Source organism: Nicotiana tabacum, chromosome 13, assembly GCF_000715075.1.
Source record: "Nicotiana tabacum cultivar K326 chromosome 13, ASM71507v2, whole genome shotgun sequence".
Lineage (NCBI taxonomy): Eukaryota > Viridiplantae > Streptophyta > Magnoliopsida > Solanales > Solanaceae > Nicotiana > Nicotiana tabacum.
In genome coordinates this window covers 130,184,092-130,209,691 of record NC_134092.1, presented here as the reverse complement: position 1 = coordinate 130,209,691, position 25,600 = coordinate 130,184,092, and the positions used below count along the sequence as shown (strand labels likewise).

Here is a 25,600-nt window from a genome sequence, read left to right as displayed (position 1 = left end):
TTGATAAATTTGAGGTGGGTATTTTGCTCAGTGATGATTTATTTTGCTTTAACCACACTGAAAAAAGAAGTTTGGTGAGATTTGGTGAAAGATCCAATTTGGATTTTTAGCTGAAGAGTGTTTATTTAATTTTTATTTTGCTTAATAAAGGGCTTTATGAATCTTAGATCCATTTTTTGGTGTAAAGATGAGAGCTTTTTGTTGAGCAAATTGAAATTAAGTGGGATTAATTATTTCTTCGGATTTAAATCCTTGTTGGATCTGAACCATTATTCTCATTAGCTTCTCATGTGGAAAAACTTTGGCCCATATCTGAGAGCAAATAACCCTTTTTGAATTTTATTTTATAACTTATTTGTTTAATTTAGTTTTTGTTTGTTTGTGATAATCCATTAGAATTAACAAAATAATGATTGGTTTTTGATTTTCTGGACAAAATAATCAATTTTGAGGGAGGATATAAGGATTGTTATCAGCAAGAGATATGAGGCTCGAATTGGATATGGTGGTTGAGTAAACAAATTTAAATAGTTTAATGAATTTGACTTCACATGGTATAAATTGTATTTATTAATAATATCTAATCAAAAGTAAGGGTATTTATGAATTTGACTTCACATAATTAACTATATGTAAGGATAAAATTGATGGCAAACAATTTCAGGTTAAAAATGCATTGATTTTGCATATTTGACAAAACAACAAAGAATTTTTTTAGAGTATTAACTCATAAAATGTACTCCTTAGTATGAAATATAAATAACAATTAATACATCCTCTCATGACAAATCAAATACTAATATATTTGGCATAGTATCTATCTATGTTTTCAAAAACTTTCGAGGGTAAGGTGCTGGTGCAGGGCTAGATGCTTCATGAAATAATGTGGTGAAAATTCTATCTGCAAGCACTGCATTTGCTGCATCAGTAGGGTGAAATGCATCCCAAAATACATATTCTGTTCTATTTTTGCATAGCTTTGAGTTTGGTAAACATAGTCCTCCAACACTTGTGTCCACATTGCAACATGATGTATTCGAAATCTTGAAACCTAAAAACAAAATAATAGTAGCCAAAACTTTAGCTTTAAAACCACAAGTAAAGAAAGAGTTCATAAAAAAGGAAACAATCAAGAAGTAGAAGTACTATTGGAGTAGAGTGTCTTTTTGAAACAACCATTCAACCTTGTCAAGGCAGGGGTAAGGTTTGGTGTCCTTGACGTTATTGTTGCAAATGTATTGTGTATTGATTGTCACTTAAATATAAGTTGTCTAAGCGAATGTCCTTGGATTTCCGCTTGCTTTTATGTTAGTTTTTTTGTTTTCCACCTGGCAGTACCTGTATTTGGGATTAAATTTGAATTCGTGGTGGAAGTCCCATATTAGGGTGTAAAGCGCTCTCTAACAAAAACGACTCTATACCTAGGGTTCGATCCCGAGACCTTGTTTAGGATGAAAGATTATTTATCATTCCATCACACAATCAAAGACTTTTGGTATGTTAGTTGTTGCACGCCTTGATCTTTTCACTATGGAAAGTTTTTTGAGTATTTTACAAGCAAAAGAATATATTTGTATTATGGGAATATTGAGCTTACCATAAGCAGAAGGGTTCTCAATCAAGTCTAGAACTATTGGATAAGTGTCTGCAAAGGTTATCTGAGCATATGGGAGGTGCTTATTTAGAGAAGCAATTAGTTTTCCCACTTTTGAGTTGAATTCTTGCACCCATAGATTGACTTGTTTCAAGCATATCCCCCTTGTGGATTTCACCCTTTGTGAAGGGATACAGCCTAGTGGTCCAAGTCCATGAAACACAATCTTTCTTGCTCCAAGTTGATGAAGTCTCTAAAATTCAAGAAGATGAAAATAACACAAGTGAGTACAACAACAACAATCCAGTGAAATCTCACAAATGGGCTCTGGAGAAGGTAGTGCGTACATAGGCTGTAACCCTGCCCTGAGAAGGTATAGAGACTGTTTTCAATAGACCGGCCTCAGCTTAAGAAAGATAAAAGAAACGGTAGAAACAAGTAAAAGAGCAGGCCATTGCACAAAGCATCCTGCGTTTATGCAGGCCGCACCCAAAAAGGGTTTGATGCAGGCAACCTATTACTTAGACATCGTTTGGCTTTAAGCATAAAATTCTGCATAACTGTATTGAACTCTGCATAACTTACTGTGAATTGTTCGCCTAAGGTTGAGATTAGAAGCTCTACAAACTCATCATGTGTATACTGTTGTCCAGCAGCTAAAAAGGGTTGCAGGAAGTTATTGACATAGTCATTGCTACCTGAAAAGGATTACAAATTAGCATCAGAGAAATTGAAGTATTTTTTTGGCAGATGAATAGTAAGAGATGTAAAAAGAAGTCTTTCTTGGCTTATTTATTTGAAAGTTTTATTGTTTTCCATATAAGGTACGCTGCTATGTTCTGTTATATATTGCTATGCACAAATATACAAACAACAACAGCAGATCCAGTATAGTTCCATATGTGAGGTCTGACGCTCAATTGTTGTTTGTGTGAGACTTTACAAATAAAGCCCGAGGATTGGCATTCCATTGCTGTCATTTTTTATGTATATGGGTACAACTATCTCCGCTCTCAATGTGCCTATGATGTAGCGCCTGGCAGGCTGTTAGCTAGTGTGTATCATCTTACGAGAATAGAGGATGGTGTGGATCAACCAGAAGAGGTATGCATAAAAGTATTTGCCTCTAGGAGGAATTTCGTTTGTTTTCGAGGTTTGGAAAACTATGGATTTTTCAAGAACGAGAATGATATGATATGTTGGGAATCTCTTATGATAATCATCCACGTTTGAAACGTATCTCAATGCCTGAAAGTTGGATAGGATGGCCCTTACGTAAGGATTATATTGCCCCCAATTTTTATACCCCTACGTTGAAAAAACAGAGAGGTTCTTTCTGATAGACACTCGGCTCATGCAAGATAAGAAGAAAGGAGTAGCAACAAGTAGTAACACCAGCATGCATATAAGAAAATTGAAATGAACGAAACAACAAGTGATAACAGAAATATAAGAATATGCACAAATATACCCATTCCAATAAAGTAGACAGCTTTATTGACATGTTTTTCTGCAGCCTCTTCACCAATTTTAGCCTTGATTGCTTCTTTTGTGTTCTCAAAGCTCTTTATTTGATCATCAAATGTCATTCTTTGAATCTGTTTTGTGTAAAAAGCATAGTAAAGATGTGTTTGTTAGAGAAGGATAGAATTTGCTGAAAAGAAATCAGAGAAATATGAAGTAAAATTGGAGTGATTTGTTACAAAGTAGAGTCCAGTGTCATTGAGAATTCCAGCTCCACCAGATGCATAATTCACTCCTTTCAATATTGCATCATCATTTGGTGCTAATGAAAGATATGGTGGTGGTGATTGAACTCCAAGTTTGGCAGCTGAAAATTGAAGAGGAAAAATGTTACTTTAAAAAAAAAGGCAGCTCGGTGCACTAAACTTCCGCTTTATGCGGGGTCTGAAAAAGGGCCGGACCATAATTCATTTTGATCCAAGCAAACTTAGAACGGGTTAGATCGTAACTCGTTCATTGATTTGACCTGTTTTAATCTGCCCAAGTATGATTCAACCTATTCATTTTCTACCTCTATTGATATAAATAATAGTAGAAAATGAATAAGCAACGACAACAACAAACCCAGTGCAATCCCATATGTGGGATATAGAGAGGGTAACGTGTACACAGACCTTACCCCAGCCTTATAAAGATAGAAAGGTTGTTTCCGATAGATCCTCGACTCAAGAAACAGTCAAAAAGAAAATGAATAAGCAACAATAACAACAACAAACCCATTGTAATCCCATACGCGGTGTACATATAGGGTAGCGTGTACGCAGACCTTACCCCTGCCTTATAAAGATAGAAATGTTGTTTCCGATAGGCCCCGACTCAAGAAACAGTGAAAAAGAAAATGAATAAGCAACAACAACAACAAACCCAGTGTAATCCCATACGTGGAATCTAGGAAGGGTATAGTGTGTACGCATATCTTACCCTTACCTTATAAAGATAGAGAGCATGTTTCCGATAAGCCCTTGGCTCAAGAAACAGTGGAAAAAAATTGAATAAGTTAGGACTTAAAATTATAAAGCAAAGTCTATAGAGATTACATATAATATCACCAATAGTTCTTCCATTGGTGAATCTGCCAGTAGCTTTTCCACCTTCATAATCAATACCATAAAAAGGATAATTAGATTTGGCAAGAGACTGCAAATAATTATTGTTCCCAACTTCTGTCAATGAGTCACCAAACACATATGTCACTACTGGTTCTCCAGCTGAAGCCACAGATGCAACAATTGCCATAATCAAGAATCCAAGAATTTGAGCTAAAACAACCATTTTTTGCTGCTCTTTCTTTGGTTTAGTCCTTGAGAAATGTTGCAATTTATGGTAAGAATTTATAACATTTTTTTATTCATGTCATGTCCTTTAAGTTTGATCATAGTAGGTGATGGATGATATTTTTCTTGTTCTTCACTGAATATGAAAATCTTGGAATTATGAGTGCTAAGTTCAAGTATTGAAGTGTTTAATTTGTAGTTAGTTGGGAATTTCTTCTTAATGGTTGAAAATTTTCTTGCATTTGGCCAACTGAATTGGGTAACACAGTGAGTGTATTTGCTTTTGCTTTAGGCAGGAAGAAAAAAACATTTTATTGTTGTTATGTCCTATGGATAATAGAAAAAGGTCTCAACTTGTTAAGACTAAGGGTCGTTTGGTGGGGTGTATAAGAATAGTACTGATTATGGTATATTAGTATGTTGAGATTAGTAGTATTTATGCTGAGGTTATTTCTTATCGACTGTTTGGTTTAATATATTAAAAATAACATGTATTGCATAAGTTTAAAAAAATTATTTATACAAAAATATCATCCACATTCTTTAGCTATATATAAGAATAGTACCTAATAGAGCAATTCTGTCTTTATACATACTTATCCATGTATTAGCAATACCATAGCTTGTTATGTATAAGAATAATACTTAATATGGTGTATAACCAATATAAGTATTAATTATACATAGATTAAAAAATATCACCAAACTAGGAATTAATAATACCAAAACTGATACATATATTATTTTTCTCTAATACATCCTACCAAACGACCCCTATCGTATCATCCCTATATTAAAAAAAAACACTACATCTTTTTTCTTAACTCAACATACTTAAACTTATAAATATTCAAGATCCTCATCTTAAATTTGTATTATGATCATCTTGATTTTATTTCAATTTTTTGGGTAGGCCAAAACTGAGTTCCTTTTTTTTTTCTTTTTTTCTTTTTTTTTCTTTTTTTGAGAATCTAACTTTACAATACAAGATAGAAGCTCTACCATTTTATGATCTACTATTTAGCTATTAGCTCAGCTTTTAAATGTTTTAATAAAACTTGCTTCACATTTTCATAAAATAGACATTCTTCTAGAATTTTGATTCCGTTAGATGAGGTAGGAGAGAAATGAGTCAATCTTAGAAAACAAATTCCTACACATTTTTCAGTGGTTGCTTTGTGATTTATCTTCTTCTTTTTTCTTTTATTTTCACATTGAAATGCAGATAAAATAAAATAAAATAAATTGACAATATAGAATTATCATACCTTTCCTATTATTATCTATCATGTTTTTTATCCTAAATCTTCTCTTAAAATGAGTGTGGGCTTGTAAATGTTAAGGAAAATAAATGGGCCTTTTTCACTAGCTCGTACAAGATACTATTTACATAGGGTTTTGATATAGTTACTCATAAAAACAAAATTATTTACCCTTGTCTATCCATTTGTTTTTCTACCCATAAATTAATTATATTTCCTACCCATAATAGTTTTTGTGGGGAATTTTTTCTTTATTCTCCAATTCTTTTTTTATTTTTATGCTTCTTTTCTTCTTTTCTCCTTTTCTTCTTATTTTTTTCTTTTTTCCTTTTCTAATTTCATTTAACTTCTTTTTTTTTTTAATTCTTTTTCTCTTCATAATCTAATTTCATTTACCGTTTTCACTATTTCTTATTATTCTTTTTTTATACAATAAGAAAAAATAATTGATATAGTAAATATTTGTTCACATTTTTTTAATATAACTTGTACAATATACCTTCTATTTTTTTCTCATTTATTAAATTCAATTATTAAACTAAAATAATATTAGTTGTCACTTGATCTAATTCACTGTATATCACATTGATTGTTGTTGAGCACCATAAACTACATAATCAGATTCTAAGAATCAATACGTGATTGCCATGCAAACCTTGATCTGCTTTCCTATAAATATCAGTACACACTCTACCATTAGCAGTAATACAACCAGTTATAGAGCAAGAAAACATAATCTATGGCAACCAAATCTCCATATATACTAGTTAGAATAAAAATGACAATAAAATATTGAAAAATGCAACAAAAGTATAAGTAGCAAAAAAGACTTCTAGTACCATGTGATACCAATATGGTATATATGTATACCAACAGAGCATGTGATTTCTCTAGAATATTGCTACAACTATCTGCGACTATAATACTGTACCAAAACATTAAAGGACACAATAAAAGTATGAGAAAATTACATGCTCGTATTGCAAGTTAAATATTCGCAAAACAACTTGCTCATTTTGTATATTGCAAGCTAAATATCATGTGTATTATGTAATAGTTTTTATAGTTATAAGCAATTATTGGAACAACCACATAAATAATTTCATAATAAAATTCACTTAAGATGCAACTAAAACAACCAAAACAATGTTCAACTACCATATGATACCAATATGGCATATAACTATACCAATATGGTATACAATTTTACTAGTGAATTTCCGGCAACTATATGACTATACTATATTACATAACACACATGCATAAAGAGAAAAATAAAAAAATAGTGTACCACATATTAATATAATAAGGTATTTCAAGATATTGTAATATATTACTATTATTAAAAGAAAATCAAATATTGTACCAATTAAATGCAGCTAATACAACCAAAAAATGATTCAACTAGCATATGATACCAATATAGTATATAGCTATACTAATAGGGTATATAGTTGAAATGAAATCTACTACAAAATCTCCACCAAATTGACTAAAACTTTAGCTACAACCTCCAATCAACTTTCCAAACAAACCCATACAGGATCGGATCAAAATAATTAAAAACTCAAACAAACCAAGTTATGAGTTTCAAGCTTCAAGGTCCTTCAATAGTGGATTTAAATTTTTGTACAATAAATCTCCAAAAACTAGTATCAAAGGTACAATCTACATCAAAGAACAATAACTAACGAATCTATACAACTGTGGATGAAGAACGATTGCCACAGAAAGATTTCATCAACAGTGAGTACTTGGTTCATCAGGAAAAAAAGGAGGATTGTTGTTTTTTAGAGAGATGTTAGAAGCTCTAAAGAATTTGTCAAGATCAGTGTGGATTCTTCTAATGGTCACAACTGTGAACCGGATTGCTTGGTTTCCATTCACCTAATGGTCACAGGCTTATGTACAATAAATTTTGAATTCTTGAAAACAAAATATGTCATAAAATTTCAAGAAAAGAGCAGTTTTCTAATGCATAAACTGGACGATAGAAGAAAGAAAGATGGTTGGCAAGGAAAAAATCGGGTAAATAGTTTGGGCCTCATGGATAGGAGTAGTAAATAGTTTGGACCTGGGCATTAAAAGGTAAATAGTTTAGGATTAATGGGTATAAAGTGAGTTTTTCTCTATTTCTATTTACATTTGGTAGCCGAAAAGGTGTTTAAAATTTGTATAATTTTTGTATATAACATACATAATGTATATATATACAAATAAATACAAAAAAGTGTATATTTTTTCAGCTATTATTTTAAGAGCGGCTATACAGTATCATTTACCCAAAATACATATACACGAAAACACCGCGAGCTTGATTACTTTTTCATGACTAAGCACGTAATTTTTATTTTTATTTTTATAATGGGTGTGGTGAAAATTGGTCTTGGTACTTTTATCTTGTATAATACCATATTGAATTGTGTGACAGTCTCACCTAAAAACTTACGTTGGTAGAATATATAATTTTAATTATTTAATTATGTCTATAATACAAATGCCCTTTCCTATTGAGTAACTTGTCTAATTTATAGATTTTAGTTTATGACCAAAAGAAAGAAACTATTGTAGCATTTGAAGTTCTAGATGATGGAAAAATAAATTAGGACATCTAATTTGAAATATAGAGAAGAGTGTGGGGTATTATTTTCTTTTTATTTCTTAATCCTTTTGTATTGGCTAGCTAAGGTGGACTGTACACTAATTTTCTCAATTTAATCTTGGAATTCAAACATTCAACAAGTCTATCAAATCCCCTTTTCTTCTGGGCCATAGGAAAAGAAGATGGTCAATACCTTCTCAACTTGTTAAAAGTCAAATGAGAATAATCATGGAAATAAATCACCAAATGGAGATATTGACCATGTAATTAACATTGAAATCTTATTTGTATCCAATTATATCTTGACTAGCCTCAATTGCAAATAAGTTTGGCCGCACATAATGAGTTTAAGCTTTATGCACTGATAGTGTAAAAGCAGTTAAACAATCTGCTGATAACAGTTGCATGTAATTTTATACATGATAACCAACTTGTTATATTATGTTAAATTATAGAGTAAAGATTTTTCATATATAACTTAAATGTTTAAATCCATTTTATATCTTGACTACATATCCTTAATTGCTAGTAGAAGTTTGGCAACACAAGTAAGTTATTTTCCAGAAATCCAAAATGTGCCTAATAATTTGCTTGATTCCCTCCCCTTTTAGCTTTATTTATGCCTAATAATTTCACTTTCTTTCACGTGGAAAGGACTCCTCAAAATGAAGATTCGATACCATTACTTTAAATGTGGTTTTAGCACCCCAATTATAATGTTTTCTTATGTCATGTTATTCTTGTCATTTTTTCCTTTTGTACAAAGTTGCTACGCCCCTAAATAAAATAACTAAAAGAAAACTATTTTGTCTTCTTGAAAATTTGGTAATGGTCAAATATACTTCAAAAATTGATATCAGTTGCGACTTGTGACGTTGCATATAAAGATATTCAAATTGTTGGAAGATACATTTTCAACTTTTTATTGAGTGGAAAGAGTTTAGTCATTTCGTCTAACAACACGCGCATTTGGCCTTTCCCCACTCAATAATTCAATGCCTCTCCGCAGCCCCTAAGCCATTGAACCAATAGCTAATTCAAAGGAAATATAGGAGCATTTCAGTGCACGGAATATCTTGTATTCATGCAGGATCCAGAAAAGGGTTACATTTCAAAGAATGCAATGCAGGGGCGAAGCCACACTTTGGTTAGGGTGGTCAATTGACCATCCTTTGTTGGAAAATTAAACAGTGTATATAGATAAAATATTAGATTTTAAAGGTACATAACATCTATTGAACACCCTTTGTCGGAATTTTTTAAACTTATTTCAAGTTTTCTTCAGAAAATTTCTGACTTCGCCACTGGTATAATGTACCTGATGCAAGCATTAATAACTGCTTCAATGACTTGAATCTGTGACCTATAGGTCACACAAAAATAACTTTGTCGTTACTCTAATTCAAAGGAAATACTAGATTATATGTGTTAGCAAAAAATAATCCAAATAACTCCTGAAATTTGTGACTCGAACACCATAATTATAAAAAAAATAACTAACATGGTTAGGGGCGAAACCACGCTTAAGTTAGGGTGGTCACCTTAGTCGAAAAATTACACCGTATATATAAGTAAAATATTAAGTTTTAGAGGTTCATAATATATATATTGAATATCATTTGTCACATTTTTCTTTAATTTATTTCAAATTTGAATACCCTTGAGAAAATTTCTGGCTTCGCCATCGAACATAAATAAAAATAATCATGCACTAGCACAAAGAATAATTCAAATACACATTCCATGATTCCATCAAAGCACAAAAAAGAGGAACACAACATACTTACTTAGACCTTAAGCCAAGCACCATAATAGAATCAAATGAATCCCCTCTGTATTCAAACTTGAAAAATAAATTAATCCTAAAATCATAACATTTCTTGTAAATCCTAGCAAACCCATGTGACATTTCCACATAGCCACCCTTACAACACATTTTTTCCATATATAAAATTACAGATTTTTCAGTTATATTCTTCATTTTCCCAGTTTTATTCAATCTTGAAAAACCCAAAAAAAAAAATTCCTAAACCCATCTCATATTCTTGTAAATCCTCACAACCCCACTTGAAATTTCCACTTACAAACCCCAAAAACACAATCTTTGACACACCCATATAAAAAAAATTACAGATTTTTAATAGTTCTATCACTGGATTTTCATTTTCCCCAGTTTTATCTTGAAACAATCAAAAGATCCTAAACCCATCAATTTCATGTAAATGATTGCAACCCCACTTCAAATTTCCATCTAAATACCCTAAAGACACAATTTTTTAAAAAATTACAGATTTTTCATAGTTCTTGATTTTCATTTTTCCCAGTTTTGGTTGTGAGAATTTTAGCTTATTCTTGTAAATTCTCACAGCCCCATTTGAAATTTCCACTTACAAACCTCAAAGAAACAATCTTTCACACATACATATATAAAAAGTACAGATTTTTAACAGCTCTTGATTTTCATTTTTCCCAGTTTTGGTTATTGTGGGGAGTTAGATAATAAATGTCAGTTACTTGCGGAGTAGAATGTGTTGTAGTGTTAGGATGTATGCGTTGGGTATGGAAACGTTGTACTTACATAGGCAATGATGACAGTGCCACGTGGCAATCAGCAAACTATGAAGAATTTGAACCTGTTCCCCGTCTTTGCCGTACAATTCTTGCTGTCTATGAAGATGACCTTCATGACCCCAAATTTCCACCTGAAGGAGGCTATAGGCTAAACCCTGATTGGGCTGTGAAGAAAGTTGCATATCAAGAAACACTTGGTAAGTAAATTGCTGACATAGTTTCTAAGTACAGTGTCTAGCACGACGTAAGCTACACATGCATGTAGGGTAGGAGCTAGGTTACTACAAGAGGTTCAATTGAATCTCCTTCATTGGAAAATGATACTGCTTAAATAGGGAAAAAAGGTTAAGAGTTGCATATCAAGAAACACTTAGTAAATTTTCGCATTGTTGAAATAGATTTTTAGGATAATGCCTAGCACGACTTAAGCTCCAGGCAGAGGCGGAGCTAGCCTTTAGCTTATGAGTTCGGCTGAACCCACTAGTTTTGGTCGAAATCTTGTTTATGTCTTAAGAAATTCATTGAATATGTACAAATTATTAGTTCACAATCAGTAGCTTAAAAGGACTAGAATCCAGAACCCGTAAGCTTCAAATGATGGCTCCGCCTTTGGCTCCATGTGCATTCAGGGAAGGATCTAGGTTATAACAGGGGGTTCAATTGAATCCTCTTTGTCGGAAAATGGTATTGTGCAAATAGGAAAAAAATGTAATTTTGCAGAGTCTCAAACGGGTTTCTTAGAACATTGCCTAGCACGACTCAAGCTCCACGCACATGCAGGGGAGGAGCTAGGTAATGATAAGGGGTTCAATTGAATCTCCTACGCCGGGAGTGATAATGTGCAAATAGGGCAAAAACTTAAAGGAAAATTTTGTACAGTGTCAAAGGGGGTTGAAACATTAGTTTAGGTAGCAGGTTCAAATCATGTGTGGTGTGATATTCTAGTATATTTTGAATCCCCTTATGTGCATTTATGGCTCTAATATTGCGTGCATTTGCTCATAAACAATTTTATTGTTTTCTTTTTCCTTTATTTCCAACAATAATTTCATTTTAATATAATTTTTCTCTCTTTGTTTTTTCCAACAGGTAATGCTCCACCTTATTTGATTTACCTTGATCATGAACACCATGAAATTGTTGTAGCCATAAGGGGTTTAAATTTGGTGAAAGAAAGTGATTATAAAGTTTTGATGGATAATAAGCTCGGGAAGCAGATGTTTGATGGTGGGTATGTGCATCATGGTTTGTTGAAGGCAGCAATTTGGATGTTGAATAAGGAGTCTGAGACTTTGAAAAGGCTTTGGGTTGAAAATGGGAAGAGTTACAAGTTGATATTTGCTGGTCATTCTTTGGGTTCTGGAGTTGCATCATTGTTGACTATAATTGTGGCGAATCATGGGGATAGGTTAGGGGGTATTCCAAGGAGTTTAATAAGCTGCTATGCTGTTGCTCCTGCTCGGTGTATGTCACTCAACTTAGCTGTTAAGTATGCTGATGTTATACACTCAGTAGTTTTGCAGGTGAGTTGGTTAGTCGTCATTGATTTGGCTACTCTAATTTGGTACTATCATACTTTAGCAACATACTCTGAAAAGTGTTACTAGTTGTTTAATATTTTGTACATAAGTAGCTGACTAGCTTGTGATTGAAAAAGTTAGGTGTGGTGTTTAGTGTGATTTAGACTAAAATGATTGTTTAGTTTGTTGATTTAGCTACTAATTTTGGGCAGCAGAACGTAGGACGCTAGAGGAAAAGAACCAAATCTGAGGCTGATTACATAATATGTCCTTAAATATAGGAACAGGTTGAAATTTTTTGAATGTTTGAATTTTTTCGCGATCAACTTGTGATGAGTGAATGGTGAAAATGCCTTGGGAATGTTTTGATTATCATTTTATAGTGCAGATTTATGTGGTCTCTTGTTTATAGTTGCTGTCTCTGTGTCAAGATTCATTGGCATGTATATATAGAACTTGAAAAAGACATCATCAAGAATTTGGGATACTCGCATATGTAAGAACCAATCTAGCTTCTCAATTATTGCTGATACTTTGTTTTCACATGATTTTTTAGGAGACATTTGCATTAGCCTCTGGCAGTTTTAGTTCTTCTATAGTAAACCAAATTAATGCAGATTAAAGGTTGCACCATAAGTTTATGACAGATATATTACAGGTACCATGACTAAGAAGGTAGTCCGAACTTCCCAGTCAGACTATTAGAGACTTCCAAGTGGTCAGTTTTTTGTCGAATTAGCTTAGAGTTCCTCTTGTACCGAAAAGTAGCTCCGTGAATTCACTCCGTGTAACTCTTATCGTGTTCTGATCAATTGCTTATACCAGAGGTAGTTTTCTCTTGCAACTCATATCTTTAAGGTAATACAGAATAAGAATTAGATCTATAGTGTTAGATTGTCGATAGTGAGGGGGGAATTGAAGCCACTAGAGTGGGAGAACGGGAGTTTGTATGTGCCTTTAAGGTCTTTGGTGTGGTTCAAGCTCTTATTTGAGTGGATCAGAACAGCTGTTGGTTAAAATTCATACTAAGAAAAAATGATTAAACAAAATGGTATGTATAGCAAGTGAAATGCTTGGCCTACCCACTGATAAGAATTGGAACAGCGTCGGCTCTTTACATTGGTGGATCTAACCACTATTGATATCATGCTCACTCTTTTCTGTCAGCTACTGGTATTTGAGATTTAAATAATGGACCAGTCAAATTTTTGGGATATTGCGATAAAATGCTTAACGACAACAATGTTTGTGCTGTTTTTATTCTGAAATTTATAGAATTTTGATAAGATTCCAACTTGAGGATTTCTTTTCCTTCTATGATCGCCAAACTAAAATTGTAGAGTCGCACCCTAAAAGCCACGAGTACAATAAACTAGGTGTTGACTTATTCCTCATGAAAATCTGAACTTCACGAAACAATCATGTTCTCTGAATTAACATATCTATACTGGCTTCTTCTTCCTCAGGATGATTTCTTACCACGAACACCCACCCCACTGGAAGATATATTCAAATCCGTCTTCTGGTTAGTTCAATTTTCCTACGTTCTCTGGGTGCAGAACAAAAGCCCTTGAGTTTTCAAAATTCCTGTGGATTCTTTTTCTTTGGAGAAATTGTTATAAGTATCTTCTTAAACAGAGCGTTAATGCTTTCAACAGTTTACCCTGCTTGTTATTTATGGTATGCTTGAGAGATACCTTCATACCTGAAGGTAGGAAGCTCAGAGATCCGAGAAGATTATATGCGCCTGGCCGAATGTATCACATTGTTGAGAGAAGATTTTGCAGGTAAATCACATTCAAATAGTAATACTACTATTCCACAGTACTATCAGAGTTTTGCAAATTCGTGATGATGTTGTAACAGGCCTTTACGCTAAGTCTCTCAGAAAACACATTGTTCCTTGTAGTCTCTCAGAAAGAATATTTTACTCGTTTTCTTAATCACATTTATTGCTTGACAGATGTGGGAGATTCCCTCCAGATGTTAGAACAGCCATCCCAGTTGATGGAAGATTTGAACATATTGTGCTGTCATGCAACGCAACGTCTGATCATGGAATTATTTGGATACAAAGAGAATCAGAAAAGGCATTAGCGGTAAGAACTTTCAGAATATTTTGTCATTTGAAAAAAGGAGTCCTTCATTGATGATATCATTTGGAACAAACATGTGTGTCAAATGTACCTTGATCACCTGAAGATTTTCAAAGAGACAAGTCTAAAGTTAGGCCTTTCTTCATGGATAAGAAAACGAAGGGAGTTATGCTTTTCTGCCCTTCAGATTTTGATTTTCATGGCCAATGAAAAACTGCCTTTTTTTGGGGGGTAATAGCATTTTTCCCATGGCCAATGAAATACTGCCTGTTTTTCTCTAAATTCATATAGTTCAACTTTGTGCCAGCTGTCTGGTATTCGGTGCCAGAGGCGGACCTACGTTGTTGGTTGAGGGGTCACGGGACCCCGTTAGCGTTGGCAAAAACCTTGTATATAGATATATATGTTATATATATCTGCACACATATATGAGACCCCTTAAATATTTTACTTGTGACCCCTAACACAAAAGGGCAGACAGGAGAAGTGGTTGCTTTGGTCGGTCCAAATCCCTCCTTTGCTCGAAGACGTGGGTTCGAACCCCTCTTCAGCTTTTGCTCCTCCTTTTTTATTTTAGTTGTTCTCCTCGTTTTATTTTAATACAACGTAATGTTTGCTCCTCCTTTTTTATTTTAGTTTTTCTCGTTTATTTTAATACAATGTAATTTATACTTCATAGCAAATTGCTTTACTTTTTACTTTTATCTTCTTCATTTTTAAATTCAATTATAATTTAGCATTAATATATAATAATCAACTTTATTTTATTCTTTTTCAAATTTCTCCTTGAAATTAAAAGTCTCAAATTGCAACTTATCGCTCTACAAATAGAAAAAAACAAATCTTTCTGCAACAACATTACTTTGACGCACTAACAACTAATTCTTTGACTATCAACATACCCTTGATCTTGATTTCTTTAGTAAGTTTTTGATAATTTAAAGTTTGAATGCCTTTTTGATCGCTGACCCCTTTTTTTAATTGAAAACTCGAAATTTTGAAGTGTGAAACGTGCTTAATCAAACACCTTCCCTTCGCATAGCACCCATTTTGCGAAGAAATCTCTCCCTCTGTTTGATGCTTTCTTTTTCTTTAGAACTTCTTTTTGTTTATACTTGGATGATAAGTCATCATAATCATTAAGTTTTCAAAGAGTTGCACGCCGAATTTTATCGCTAGTGATTAGCATACAGTGGTGCCCCCGTCGTGCTAAAATCCTGGGTCCGCCTCTGTTTGGTGTATTGCTTTACCTTCATTCTCTTGGTATTAGTACCAGAATTTCATTCTTTGAAGTTTTCTTGCGTTTCAAGTTTGAAGTCTAGAAAAGCATTCTACTCCAATCCAGGTCATAGCGGAACTAGATTATCTATCAGCTTAGTTTCCATGAAAATGTTTCATTTCCGAAGATCCTGAAGTAGCAGAATACTGAGACATGATCCTTAATAGGAGGATATGGAGGTTGAAAATTAGGGTAGAAGGTTAGTGGTTAAACATGCATGTCTTCTGTTCATGCCTGTAGCATTAGTATTAGTCTCGTATTTTCGTTTCTCCTTATCCGCATATTTCTTTTACTACATGTTTCTTTCGCTTCGATTAATCTATCACCTTTACTTTCTGTTGTTACTACTTACTGTTTCTGCTTCTTTTTCATTTTTTCTGAGCCAGGGGTGTATCGTAAACAGCCCCTCTACGTTCTTAAGGTAGGGGTAAGGTCTATACGCTCCTCCCTCCCCAAACCATGGGATTACACTAGGTTTGTTATTATTGTTGTTGTTGTTGTAGTTGAAGTAGCAGAATAGTGTGTTATACCCTGCTATGTTTCTGCATGCTAGAAAGTCAGTCGTCATTTACTTGAATATATTTGTTCAAGGAAATATTTTTCCTGAGTAAGTGCTTCCCTGCAGAGGCTCAAGGAGGTTAGTGCTGAGACCACGACTACCCCACCACCAGCGCAGAAAATCGAAAGGCAGCACACACTAGAAAAAGAACACAAGAAGGCACTAGAAAGAGCTGTCACTTTAAATATTCCACACGCCGTGCCAACAGATGCAGATGATCAGGAATCCTCAGTGCACGTGCATAAAGAGGAAGAATCCACGACAGAGGCAGCTTCTCTCATAGAAGGCGAAGACGCTTCCACAAGCACAGGCCATTCCACTGATGCAAGAACTAACTGGAATGAAGTAGTTGAAAAGCTTTTCGCGAAAGATGAAACGGGGAACTTGAGATTGAAGAAAGAAGCAAGTGGTACTGAATAACAACTCCTTTTGAAGATGTTTTCTCTATTCTTTCCTTTTTCTTCAAAATTTTGTGATGCTTGAAGAAAAGTATTAGTCATGTTTCCACAATTCTTTCTATCCATAAGTCCTGTACATTTTTCTTTTGTAAAACACTATCTGAAATAGAATGTACAATCTAAAGCCCCAGAGAGGGGAATAGAAACCGAAGCATAAAGAAATGATGATTGGTTGTAGTTGCATTTTTATTTTGTTTTGTTTTGTATGTGAAATGCCTGAGTTGGCTAAACGAACTGTACCATGATTCTAGTTTTGGTTCTTTCCTTATTCATTCGTGAACTATAATAGAAAAAGGCAGCAATTCTTTTTCCATAAATTTCTTAGTTGTTATTGGTAATACCACAGTTTGATGCTAGAATAAATTCAGAAAGAAAACTTTTCTTTCAGATGGAAAGTCCATCACAGATATAATACCATCTTATAATTTTGCTTAAAAGAGCAGCTTAGTGCACTAAGCTCTAAGCTCCAGCTATGCTCTCATTTCTGCAAGAGGCTATTTTCACGGCTCGAATCAATGACCTCCTGGTCACATGACACCAACTTTACCTGTTACGCCAAAGCTGCCCTTTAACAAAGTTCCCCTTCAAATAATTTTGCTTATCAACTCTAAATGAAAGATTGACACAAAACAAACCAGCATAGAATATCCAAAAAGTAATCGTTGAAAGTTTTACATCAGAGAACATAGACTTCTGTTGAGATTGCTCGTTAAGTTGTTGGCACTCTTCCTTTGCAGCTTTCTTTTTTAGCTGTCTAACATCATACAATAAGAGTTGGTACCTGTATCAACGACGTACAGACATCCAAAATTGGAAGCTATGTATCAAGAATCCATCAACAGAGTAACAATAGCCAATCGGAAACAATATATAATAAAATGGAATGGTCTTAAATGAGAGGCACAAGCTTTTTGGAAAACTGATTGGCCAGACACAAACCACTCTAGTTCCATTCATTGATAGGTATTAAAAGGCTTCATCAAACAATCCCTTCATCAATATAATCACAAAGGCTAAGAATCTCAAGTATTACAACTGGAAAAGATCACTAGTTAAAAGAAAGTAGCCAGCCCTGAGCGGCTCTTCCAGTTAAAAGTCACAAGTTTAGCAGTTTACCATTAAGTCTGCATGGCTTCAGCACTGGCATGGTAGCTATCCAGCTCCTTGTCAAGTTCCTCAGCTGACTTCTCAGCACCCTTGTTATTTCCCCTACCAACGCGACCTGGACCTCGACCACGACCGTGCCCAGGTGCATTTCTAAAACCACCACGGCCGCCCCTTGACTGTACAACAAAAGGGAATCCAGGTTAAGCACATGCAACCATGCACATCTACCATATTTATACATGTAATTGGCTTTTAGTTTTACTTGGCAGTGCAAAAGATACGCATATACTATTTTAGTATATTCCTTTTTTTTGTTTGGGGAGGTTTGGGGGGGGGGGGGAAGAGAGAAGAAGAATTTATTATTTATCTCGATTAGTCACTAAAGCCTTTATTCTTTTTATTTTCTACGAAGTCATCAAAAGAATAAATAACTGTTCTCATCAGAAATTTACCTAGAATCCCGAGACTAGTAACAGATGTAGCACCTCCTCTTCCACGAGCTGGGCCACTCGGCATACAGAAATCAAAGTACCAATTCAACTGTTAGAGAAAGAACAAACATTTCACAAAACCTTTGGTAACAAAAATACAAGACAGCCTATATCAAGAAATTAGAGCTTCAAGCATAGAACGCCTAAACAAGCAAACAAATAACTTCCCAGAGCTATCAACAAAGGAAAACAGAGATTGAAATAGATTTCAACCCATCTTCAGAACTCTAGCATGAAATAGAGCAATTCCATTGGAGCAGACTCTAGAACCTATTAGGCACAATTCCGACCATAATACATCCACTGCATGCGACTTGGTCAAGACAAAAAGCATACAGAAAGTATGTAAGAGCACAGTCAGCATTCAAACATACACATAGATGAAACATACAAAATTCTCAGTCAAAGAAAGAGATGGTTAATCGATTGACATACACCATCACAACAGTCCTCTGGTTCGCTCCTCCAACTACATTTACACGATCTGACAAAGGAACTTCTGGGTTGGAACTATGACTGTCCAACGGGACGGGACGACATTTAAGCGGGACAGTGGCGGGACGGGACAAAACGGGACGGGACAAACGGGACGAAACGGTCGTCTCATCCCATCCCGCTAACAAACGGGACGGGTTCGTGGGTCTTAAGTGTATTTTTTTTTTAAAAAAACGTCTAGTTTTTTGAAAATTACTGTGGTTTTAAAGTTTACAATGGCTAGATTTTTGACTTATTTAATAAACTTAAATGTTATTATGTTAAAACGAAAATTAGAAAACTAAGTAAAGAATTATAAAATATTAAAACAAAAGACTTGTAATGAAATATTCTAGTAATTGTAAATTTATAATAGAGTTATAATTTATTTAATATAATTTTAAAGTATTAACTATTAAGTAACTAAGACAATTCATAAAAAAAATTCAACGCTTAGAGCCTTTTATTTTATTAATGGAACTTTCAAATCTCAAATACAAATATAATTCTTTTGACGAGCATCTAATCTACGCAACCACCTTCTAGGAAGGGTTCTGTTTGAACTAGGCTTCTTAGTAGCCAATTACAAATTATTATACTAATATTTGTAAGCTCCTATATAGCTTCTTTGTAACTTATCAATAAAATCTCTCGGACATTGTTTTGGAATTGGCAGTGTTGAATGTTGATTGATGTTCTATGAGCTCCATGCCGTCATCGGTCCCAATGCTAAGTATCTCATTGTATTTTTCTTCTTCCCTAGTGTTTAATTTTTCAAAACCAAGATTTCTTCTTTCTACATTAATCCAATCTCTGAATAATACAAAAATCTCTAGGTTGTCCTCTGCTAATGAATGTCTATGATCTCCGATTTGAAATATTGTTGCGCTAAAAGCATTCTCCGGTGCTAAGAGTCAAGTTCATCATCAATAGAGGAATCAAAACATGTTATATCATCAATATCTTCCCATAAGAATTTCTACTCTAGACTTAGAAGTAGAAGGAGCAGTTTCACCACTTGTTGTTTCTATAGATTTATATTTATCAAACATTGATCTAGATTCTAGAATAAGAATATATGTTAGCTTGGAAGTCTTCGAGAGATGGTTGTTCATATTCTTGAATTGCTAAATTTTGATAAATTTTACGAACAAGTCCCTTTGCACCTCTTAATTTTAAATATGGATTAAGTATTGTAGAAATTAAATAAACTTGGGGAATAGAGAAAAAATACTTTTTAAATTTTGCAATCATTTCATTAATGGCCGGTGCATAAGTTGGATCTGTTTTATACTAACCAAATACAACAGAAATTCCACAAATATACCATAAAAACTCGCGGGACAGGCGGGACGAGATGGGACGGGACAGGACGGGACAGGACGGGACGAAATGGGACGGGACAAACGGGACGAAATGGTCGTCCCGTCCCATCCCGTGTCCCGTTTAACATTGGCCCATCCCGTTTAACTTGGGGCGGGACAGGACGGGCCGACCCGTTGGACAGCGTTAGTTGGAACCAACTATTTCAATCTTCTTAGGCTTCCCATCCAACTTCACATTGTTATATCTTTTAAGTGCTTGGAATGCGTCACTTCTTCCGGCAAAAACCACCTCAGCAGCGCCCTAAAAATTAAGATAAGATCAACTTTACAATTAAGGACAAATCTAAAACCATACATATTAGCATCATGAATTCCAACAATGCTGAGTTTAAAACTTTAAATATTGAAAATAAATCTGCTAAACTCATAAGCCGAAGACCAAAGCAACAAACACAGATACCTGAATGTATGCTACACCGACTAGTGACATGTGCTTCTAGATGCTAGACTTAAAGGATAAAATTTTGACATGACACTATTATAACAAGAAAAAAGCTTTAAAATTAATATCAACACATATCTTAAACGGTAGAAAGCAGCACTTTCTCGTAAAACAATAGCAGGCACTTATCAGCAATTTTCAACAGCCCAACTTTGTCAAAATTGCTTGCAATTACGTCCATAATCTATTGACGGCCTTTGAAACACCTTCAAACTCTATTATTAACTAAGATTTAATCGCCTCCTAGGACAGTAGGAGGCGACTCCGACCATTTTCCGGTTGTTACGGGGTTGCACCAAGGGTCTGCGTTTAGCCCTTTCCTATTTGCCCTGGTGATGGATGCCATAACGCATCATATTCAAGGGGAGGTGCCATGGTGCATGCTATTTGCGGATGACATAGTCCTAATTGACGAGACACGACGCGGAGTCAACGAGAGGCTAGAGGTTTGGAGACATGCCCTTGAGTCTAAAGGTTTCAGGCTAAGCAGGACGAAGATGGAATACCTCGAGTGCAAATTTGGGGCCGAGCCGACGAAAGCAGGAGTGGAAGTGAGGCTTGACTCGCAAGTCATCCCTAAGAGGGGTAGTTTCAAGTACCTTGGGTCAGTTATTCAGGGGACCGGGGAGATCGATGAGGATGTCACACATCGTATAGGGGTGGGGTGGATGAAGTGAAGGTTAACAACGGGAGTCTAGTGTGACAAGAAAGTGTCACCGTTACTAAAAGGTAAGTTTTATAGAGCAGTGGTTAGACCTGCTATGTTGTATGAGACCGAGTGTTGGCCGGTTAAAAATTCACACATCCAGAAGATGAAAGTAGCAGAGATGAGGATGCTGAGGTGGATGTGCGGGCATACAAGGATGGACAAGATTAGGAATGAAGACATTCGAGAGAAGGTGGGCGTGGCCCCCATGGAGGACAAGATGCGGGAAGCAAGACTCAGATGGTTCGGGCACATTCAGAGGAGGAGCACTGATGCACCAGTGAGGAGGTGTGAGCGATTGGTTGTGGTGGGCATGAGGAGAGATAGAGGGAGACTTAAGAAGTATTGGGGGAGGTGATCAAGCAGGACATGGCACGACTTAGGATTTCCGAGGTCATGACCCTTGACAGGGAATTGTGGATGTCGAGTATTAAGGTTGTAGGTTAGAGGGTAGTTTGTGAATATTAATACAACGCACTAGAGTGAGACTAACCATTTAGGAGTTAGTTTTAGGATGCTACTGATCAGCTACTGATGCAGCGCTATATCTGTTGGATATTAGTATACCTTACATCCTTTTCTCCATCATTTTCGTATTTCTTATATTTCTTATATTGTTGTTATTTTTATTTTATGTTATGTACTATATGTTTTATTATGAGCCTATTGATAGTACTAATATATTGTCTCTTGTTGCTCTCTTGAGCCGAGGGTCTCCTGGAAACAGCCTCTCTGCCCCTCGGGGTAGGGGTAAAGTCTGCGTACATATTACCCTCCCCAGACCCCACTTGTGGGATTATACTGGGATGTTGTTGTTGTTGTTGTTGTTTAAGTTAATCAGAGAATACATTTTTCTTGGGTCTTCAAATTTCTTGATTTCGATTAGTAAATGTGATTTCATACCATACTTACAAGTTAAAAGCTAAGAACATGGCAACTTCAAAAGATGGCAAAGTCAATTGGCTGTGTGGAGGATGCACTGTAGTCAAATCTTTTTTTACTTAGAATGGTAAATTTGTAAATGGAAGGGCCAAAGTAAGAAAGACACTTACATTAAACAACACAGTTTACATCACCAGCAAATTTGAGTCGTTAAATGAAAAGAAAAAGATCCTCAAGGATTCAGTATATGTTTGACGATTTAGCCTAATACGTCTACGCCAGGATTTCATTATCATTATGCTCACATTCTGGATTCATATCTAACAAGTGACATGAGACTACCCATGCTTAGAAGTCAATAAATAGTTTCCAAAACCAGCTGATGACAGAAAAAAAAGAACAGTGCAGATAACTGATAGTGTCATCACACTGATTGCAAGGTAAATCAGGAAGGGATAATAGAAATAGGAAAATTACCTTTAGTTTTAGATCCTTCCCAGTTGCTTGTGATGGGATCTTAGCGTGCTTGGCACGTACATAAAAAGCCAATATTCCTTCCGTGACAATTAGCCAACTTCCACAGGTTGTGCTATTAGGCGGCACTGCCAAAATGTTGCTTTCTAACAGCGATATGCATCTCACGTAGCACTGCAATCAATACTCCTTCCATGACAACTAGCCAACTTTTAGTTTTAGACGGCACCGCCAAAATTTTACTTTCTAACAGTTATGTGCATCTTATGTAGCACTGCAGTGACTGCATAAAGTGTCCCATATGAAGGTAAGTCATCAAAGTAAGTTCTATAGATCCACAAAATAAGGACTAAACCGAATAACAAACCTGTAAGAAGTGCGATCACCTCTTTTCTAGGAAAAATTCCTATCAAGGAAATTGAGAAAGAGAAGAACTATCAGCAATCTAAGATCTTATAAATCAACAGAAAGAACAGATCACTGTGCTGGCCGCCTTAATGTGATCAAAAGATACATGTGCCAAGAGAGAATTGAGACAAAAGCGCTGCAACACCTCAGCTCTACGTAGATTCAAGTAAATCAAGAAAGTAGCCTTATTCACCTTACTTCTAGATCTGCACCTAGGCTGTGCCCAATTGTTTGTCCATAAGGAGGCAATATCATTTCTAACCTCTTTGTCATTTCGTACAGCTTCTGTAACTTTTCCTCCTCCCCCAGCTGTAAGAGAGACCTCTTCAACATCTGATACACTAGCTCACTCATGTGCCTACCCCTCTTCAACATTTCCTCAGAGCACTCAAATGCTTCTTCAACTCTCCCACGGGAACACAATCCGGTGACCAAAATTTCCAGAGAATGGCAGTGTGGACAGTGCCCTTTATCCATCAGGTAATTCCATAAACTTAAGCCCAGATCAAGTCTGCGGTTCTCACAGAAGAATTTCATCAGCGTCACAACAGTACGTGCCTTAGGCAAGAAATTTTTGTCGATCATCTTTTCGTAAAGATCAATGACACCGCCAACATCTTTTGATCTTATCAATCCCCAGAACATAGTGTGGTAAGTTAAATGGTCAAGCTCAATATTTTTCTCCTCCATCTCATCCATTAAGCCTGCTGCAGATTTAACATCCCTGGATTTGATAAGAGAACTCACAAGGGCATTATAGGCCCCAGTATCTGGTTGCAAATTTCTCTTGTAAATTTCATTGAAAAGTTCTTTTGCTTTAGCTATATTACGAGCAATTCCTGCTCCATGAATCAAAGTTGTTATCGTCTGAACTGTGGGCAAGCAATTTACCCTCTCCATTTCTTCAAATAGTTTCAAAGCATCACCAAGATGACCTTTCTTACAGTAAGCGTCGATTCTTATACCGTGCGTTACGTTATTAGGCTTAAACCCTCTTTTAACCATCTCATGGTAAAATAACTCTACCGCAGTAATATCCCCTGATTCCTTGAATCCCAAAAGCAAGATATTCATTGTCTTTGTATCAGGTGGGAACCTTGAGTGGAGTTTGTTGAATATCGAACGAGCTTCTTTCATCTGCCTCTGCGTGCAAAATGCTCGAAGAAGAATATTGAACTCTTCAGTGCCAAATTTCTTCGCAGGGAATAAATGCTTCTCCATCTTTTCAAACGCTTCAAGGGCATCTTCATAGGATTGATGTTTTGCTATTCTTGATAGCACGATGCTCAATGACTTAAGAGTGAGCAAGGACGGGTGTAGCTGTTGAATTTTCTTCATTAGTTCCCAAACTTTATCAAAATAACGCATTCTTGCTAGTATGTGAAGTGTCTTCTCAAATGCATCTGAGGTTGGACTGTATTCAGAATGGCGGAGGCAGAACTCAAAAAATTCATATGCTTTAAGTCCATTTGCATGTGCTGCAAATAGGCGACCTAGGACATTTTCAACAAACTTGGCAGACAAAACACTCGGAGAGATATGAAGTTTAAGTGTTGGTTGCAATGGCTGAACAGGAAAAGGGTGGTCATTGATGATTCTAGCAATTGTTTCAATGTCATCTTTTGTTTCTGAAACTGAATGTAGCCAACTACTTGACCAAAAGTGATCCTTTAGCTGTCCAACAACTCGAAAAACTTGACCTAATTTATTTATTCGTTTAGAAAGCACGACCACCATTTCAAGTAACAAAGTCAAAGTTCTGCACTTCAATCAATACGAGAAAGCTAACAACAATACCTTATCCTATCTAGATGAGCTGACAGTTGCTTAATACAAAAAATAAATAGCATACGCTATATACACATAATACAAACAGATCAACAAGCAAACTTACAAATCGAAAATCAGCCAAATCAAAAGGTTATTGAATAACGCTAAAACGTGAACTTTCTGCAGTTTCAATAATAATCACCATAAAAACGAGAAAAATCATTACAATCTTACCAAAATCCGTTGATATACACAAAGAACGAGCAAATGTGCGATTTTTTAAGGAGAGAAGAGATTATTAGGGCTTGAGAGTAAATTTTGAAGGTCTTTCTTTAAGAGGCTGGAATGTGGTAGGTAAGCCGTTGCAAAAAGTGCTTTATTAAAATGCGATTATTAGTCGCAATTTGTTAAATGCAACTAATTAAATACGATTATAAGTCGCATATGCCACATGCGATTTATAAGTCGCATATGCCACATGCGATTTATAAGTCGCAATTACCCAAGCCCCTTTTTTGCGTTCGGCCAAAGGTGATATTTTTTTGCTAACTTATTTGGTCAAGCTTTTAGAAGGAAAAAAGTACTTTTGAGTTAGAAGTATAAACATTTTTTAAGAAGAAGAAAAAAAGAGCTCTTGAACAACATTTTTTGGGGAAAACAACAATAACAAACCTAGTGTATTTTCATAAATGGGATTTGGGGAGAGTAACGTATACACAGAC

At 35.3% G+C, this 25,600-nt stretch overlaps 3 protein-coding genes across 12 annotated transcripts; 1 reads left to right on the top strand and 2 right to left on the bottom strand.

Moving 5' to 3' along the window:
* Nucleotides 1-651: 651 nt before the first annotated feature.
* On the bottom strand, nt 652-4,487 carry LOC107768243 (GDSL esterase/lipase At5g37690-like). Its single transcript, XM_016587355.2, has 6 exons — nt 4,156-4,487; nt 3,298-3,425; nt 3,066-3,192; nt 2,180-2,292; nt 1,598-1,847; nt 652-1,051 (listed from the first exon to the last, which is right to left on the bottom strand). Exons 1-6 carry the CDS (start codon nt 4,388-4,390, stop codon nt 822-824), a joined length of 1,083 nt encoding a protein of 360 aa, XP_016442841.1. The 5' UTR covers nt 4,391-4,487; the 3' UTR covers nt 652-821.
* A 5,527-nt stretch (nt 4,488-10,014) lies between these two features.
* On the top strand, nt 10,015-16,928 carry LOC107768245 (uncharacterized). Of its 2 annotated transcripts, XM_075228528.1 has the most exons (7): nt 10,015-11,024; nt 11,917-12,350; nt 13,814-13,872; nt 14,006-14,134; nt 14,311-14,446; nt 16,109-16,196; nt 16,348-16,439. In XM_075228528.1, exons 1-6 carry the CDS (start codon nt 10,760-10,762, stop codon nt 16,145-16,147), a joined length of 1,062 nt encoding a protein of 353 aa, XP_075084629.1. In that variant the 5' UTR covers nt 10,015-10,759; the 3' UTR covers nt 16,148-16,196; nt 16,348-16,439. The 2 variants fall into 2 exon arrangements, with proteins under 2 accessions (XP_075084629.1, XP_016442845.1); XM_016587359.2 differs by lacking the exon at nt 16,109-16,196 and having other exon boundaries at nt 10,020-11,024; nt 16,348-16,928.
* Nucleotides 16,929-17,322: 394 nt separating this feature from the next.
* Nucleotides 17,323-25,269, bottom strand: LOC107768244 (pentatricopeptide repeat-containing protein At3g61360). 9 transcript variants are annotated; one of them, XM_075228525.1, is made up of 7 exons: nt 23,302-25,269; nt 23,068-23,106; nt 22,704-22,983; nt 18,773-20,437; nt 18,299-18,386; nt 17,856-18,022; nt 17,323-17,520 (listed from the first exon to the last, which is right to left on the bottom strand). In XM_075228525.1, exons 1-2 carry the CDS (start codon nt 24,843-24,845, stop codon nt 23,094-23,096), a joined length of 1,557 nt encoding a protein of 518 aa, XP_075084626.1. In that variant the 5' UTR covers nt 24,846-25,269; the 3' UTR covers nt 17,323-17,520; nt 17,856-18,022; nt 18,299-18,386; nt 18,773-20,437; nt 22,704-22,983; nt 23,068-23,093. The 9 variants fall into 9 exon arrangements, 6 of the variants coding, with proteins under 6 accessions (XP_075084626.1, XP_075084625.1, XP_075084627.1 ...); XR_012698189.1 differs by lacking the exon at nt 18,773-20,437 and having other exon boundaries at nt 25,113-25,269; XM_075228524.1 differs by having other exon boundaries at nt 22,704-23,106.
* Between the last annotated feature and the right edge of the window lie 331 nt (nt 25,270-25,600).

What these genes read in the sequence shown, in the direction of transcription:
- LOC107768243 (XM_016587355.2), bottom strand. Translation starts at nt 4,390, where the DNA reads ATGGTTGTTTTAGCTCAAATTCTTGGATTCTTGATTATGGCAATTGTT. An exon ending in TGTCTACTTTATTGGAATGG is followed by an intron (nt 2,293 to 3,065) that starts GTATATTTGTGC and finishes AATCCTTTTCAG; the next exon opens with GTAGCAATGACTATGTCAAT. An exon ending in CCTTAGGCGAACAATTCACA is followed by an intron (nt 1,848 to 2,179) that starts GTAAGTTATGCA and finishes CTTGAATTTTAG; the next exon opens with AGACTTCATCAACTTGGAGC.
- LOC107768245 (XM_016587359.2), top strand. Translation starts at nt 10,760, where the DNA reads ATGTCAGTTACTTGCGGAGTAGAATGTGTTGTAGTGTTAGGATGTATG. An exon ending in TACACTCAGTAGTTTTGCAG is followed by an intron (nt 12,351 to 13,813) that starts GTGAGTTGGTTA and finishes CTTCTTCCTCAG; the next exon opens with GATGATTTCTTACCACGAAC. An exon ending in ATATTCAAATCCGTCTTCTG is followed by an intron (nt 13,873 to 14,005) that starts GTTAGTTCAATT and finishes TGCTTTCAACAG; the next exon opens with TTTACCCTGCTTGTTATTTA.
- LOC107768244 (XM_075228524.1), bottom strand. Translation starts at nt 24,845, where the DNA reads ATGGTGGTCGTGCTTTCTAAACGAATAAATAAATTAGGTCAAGTTTTT.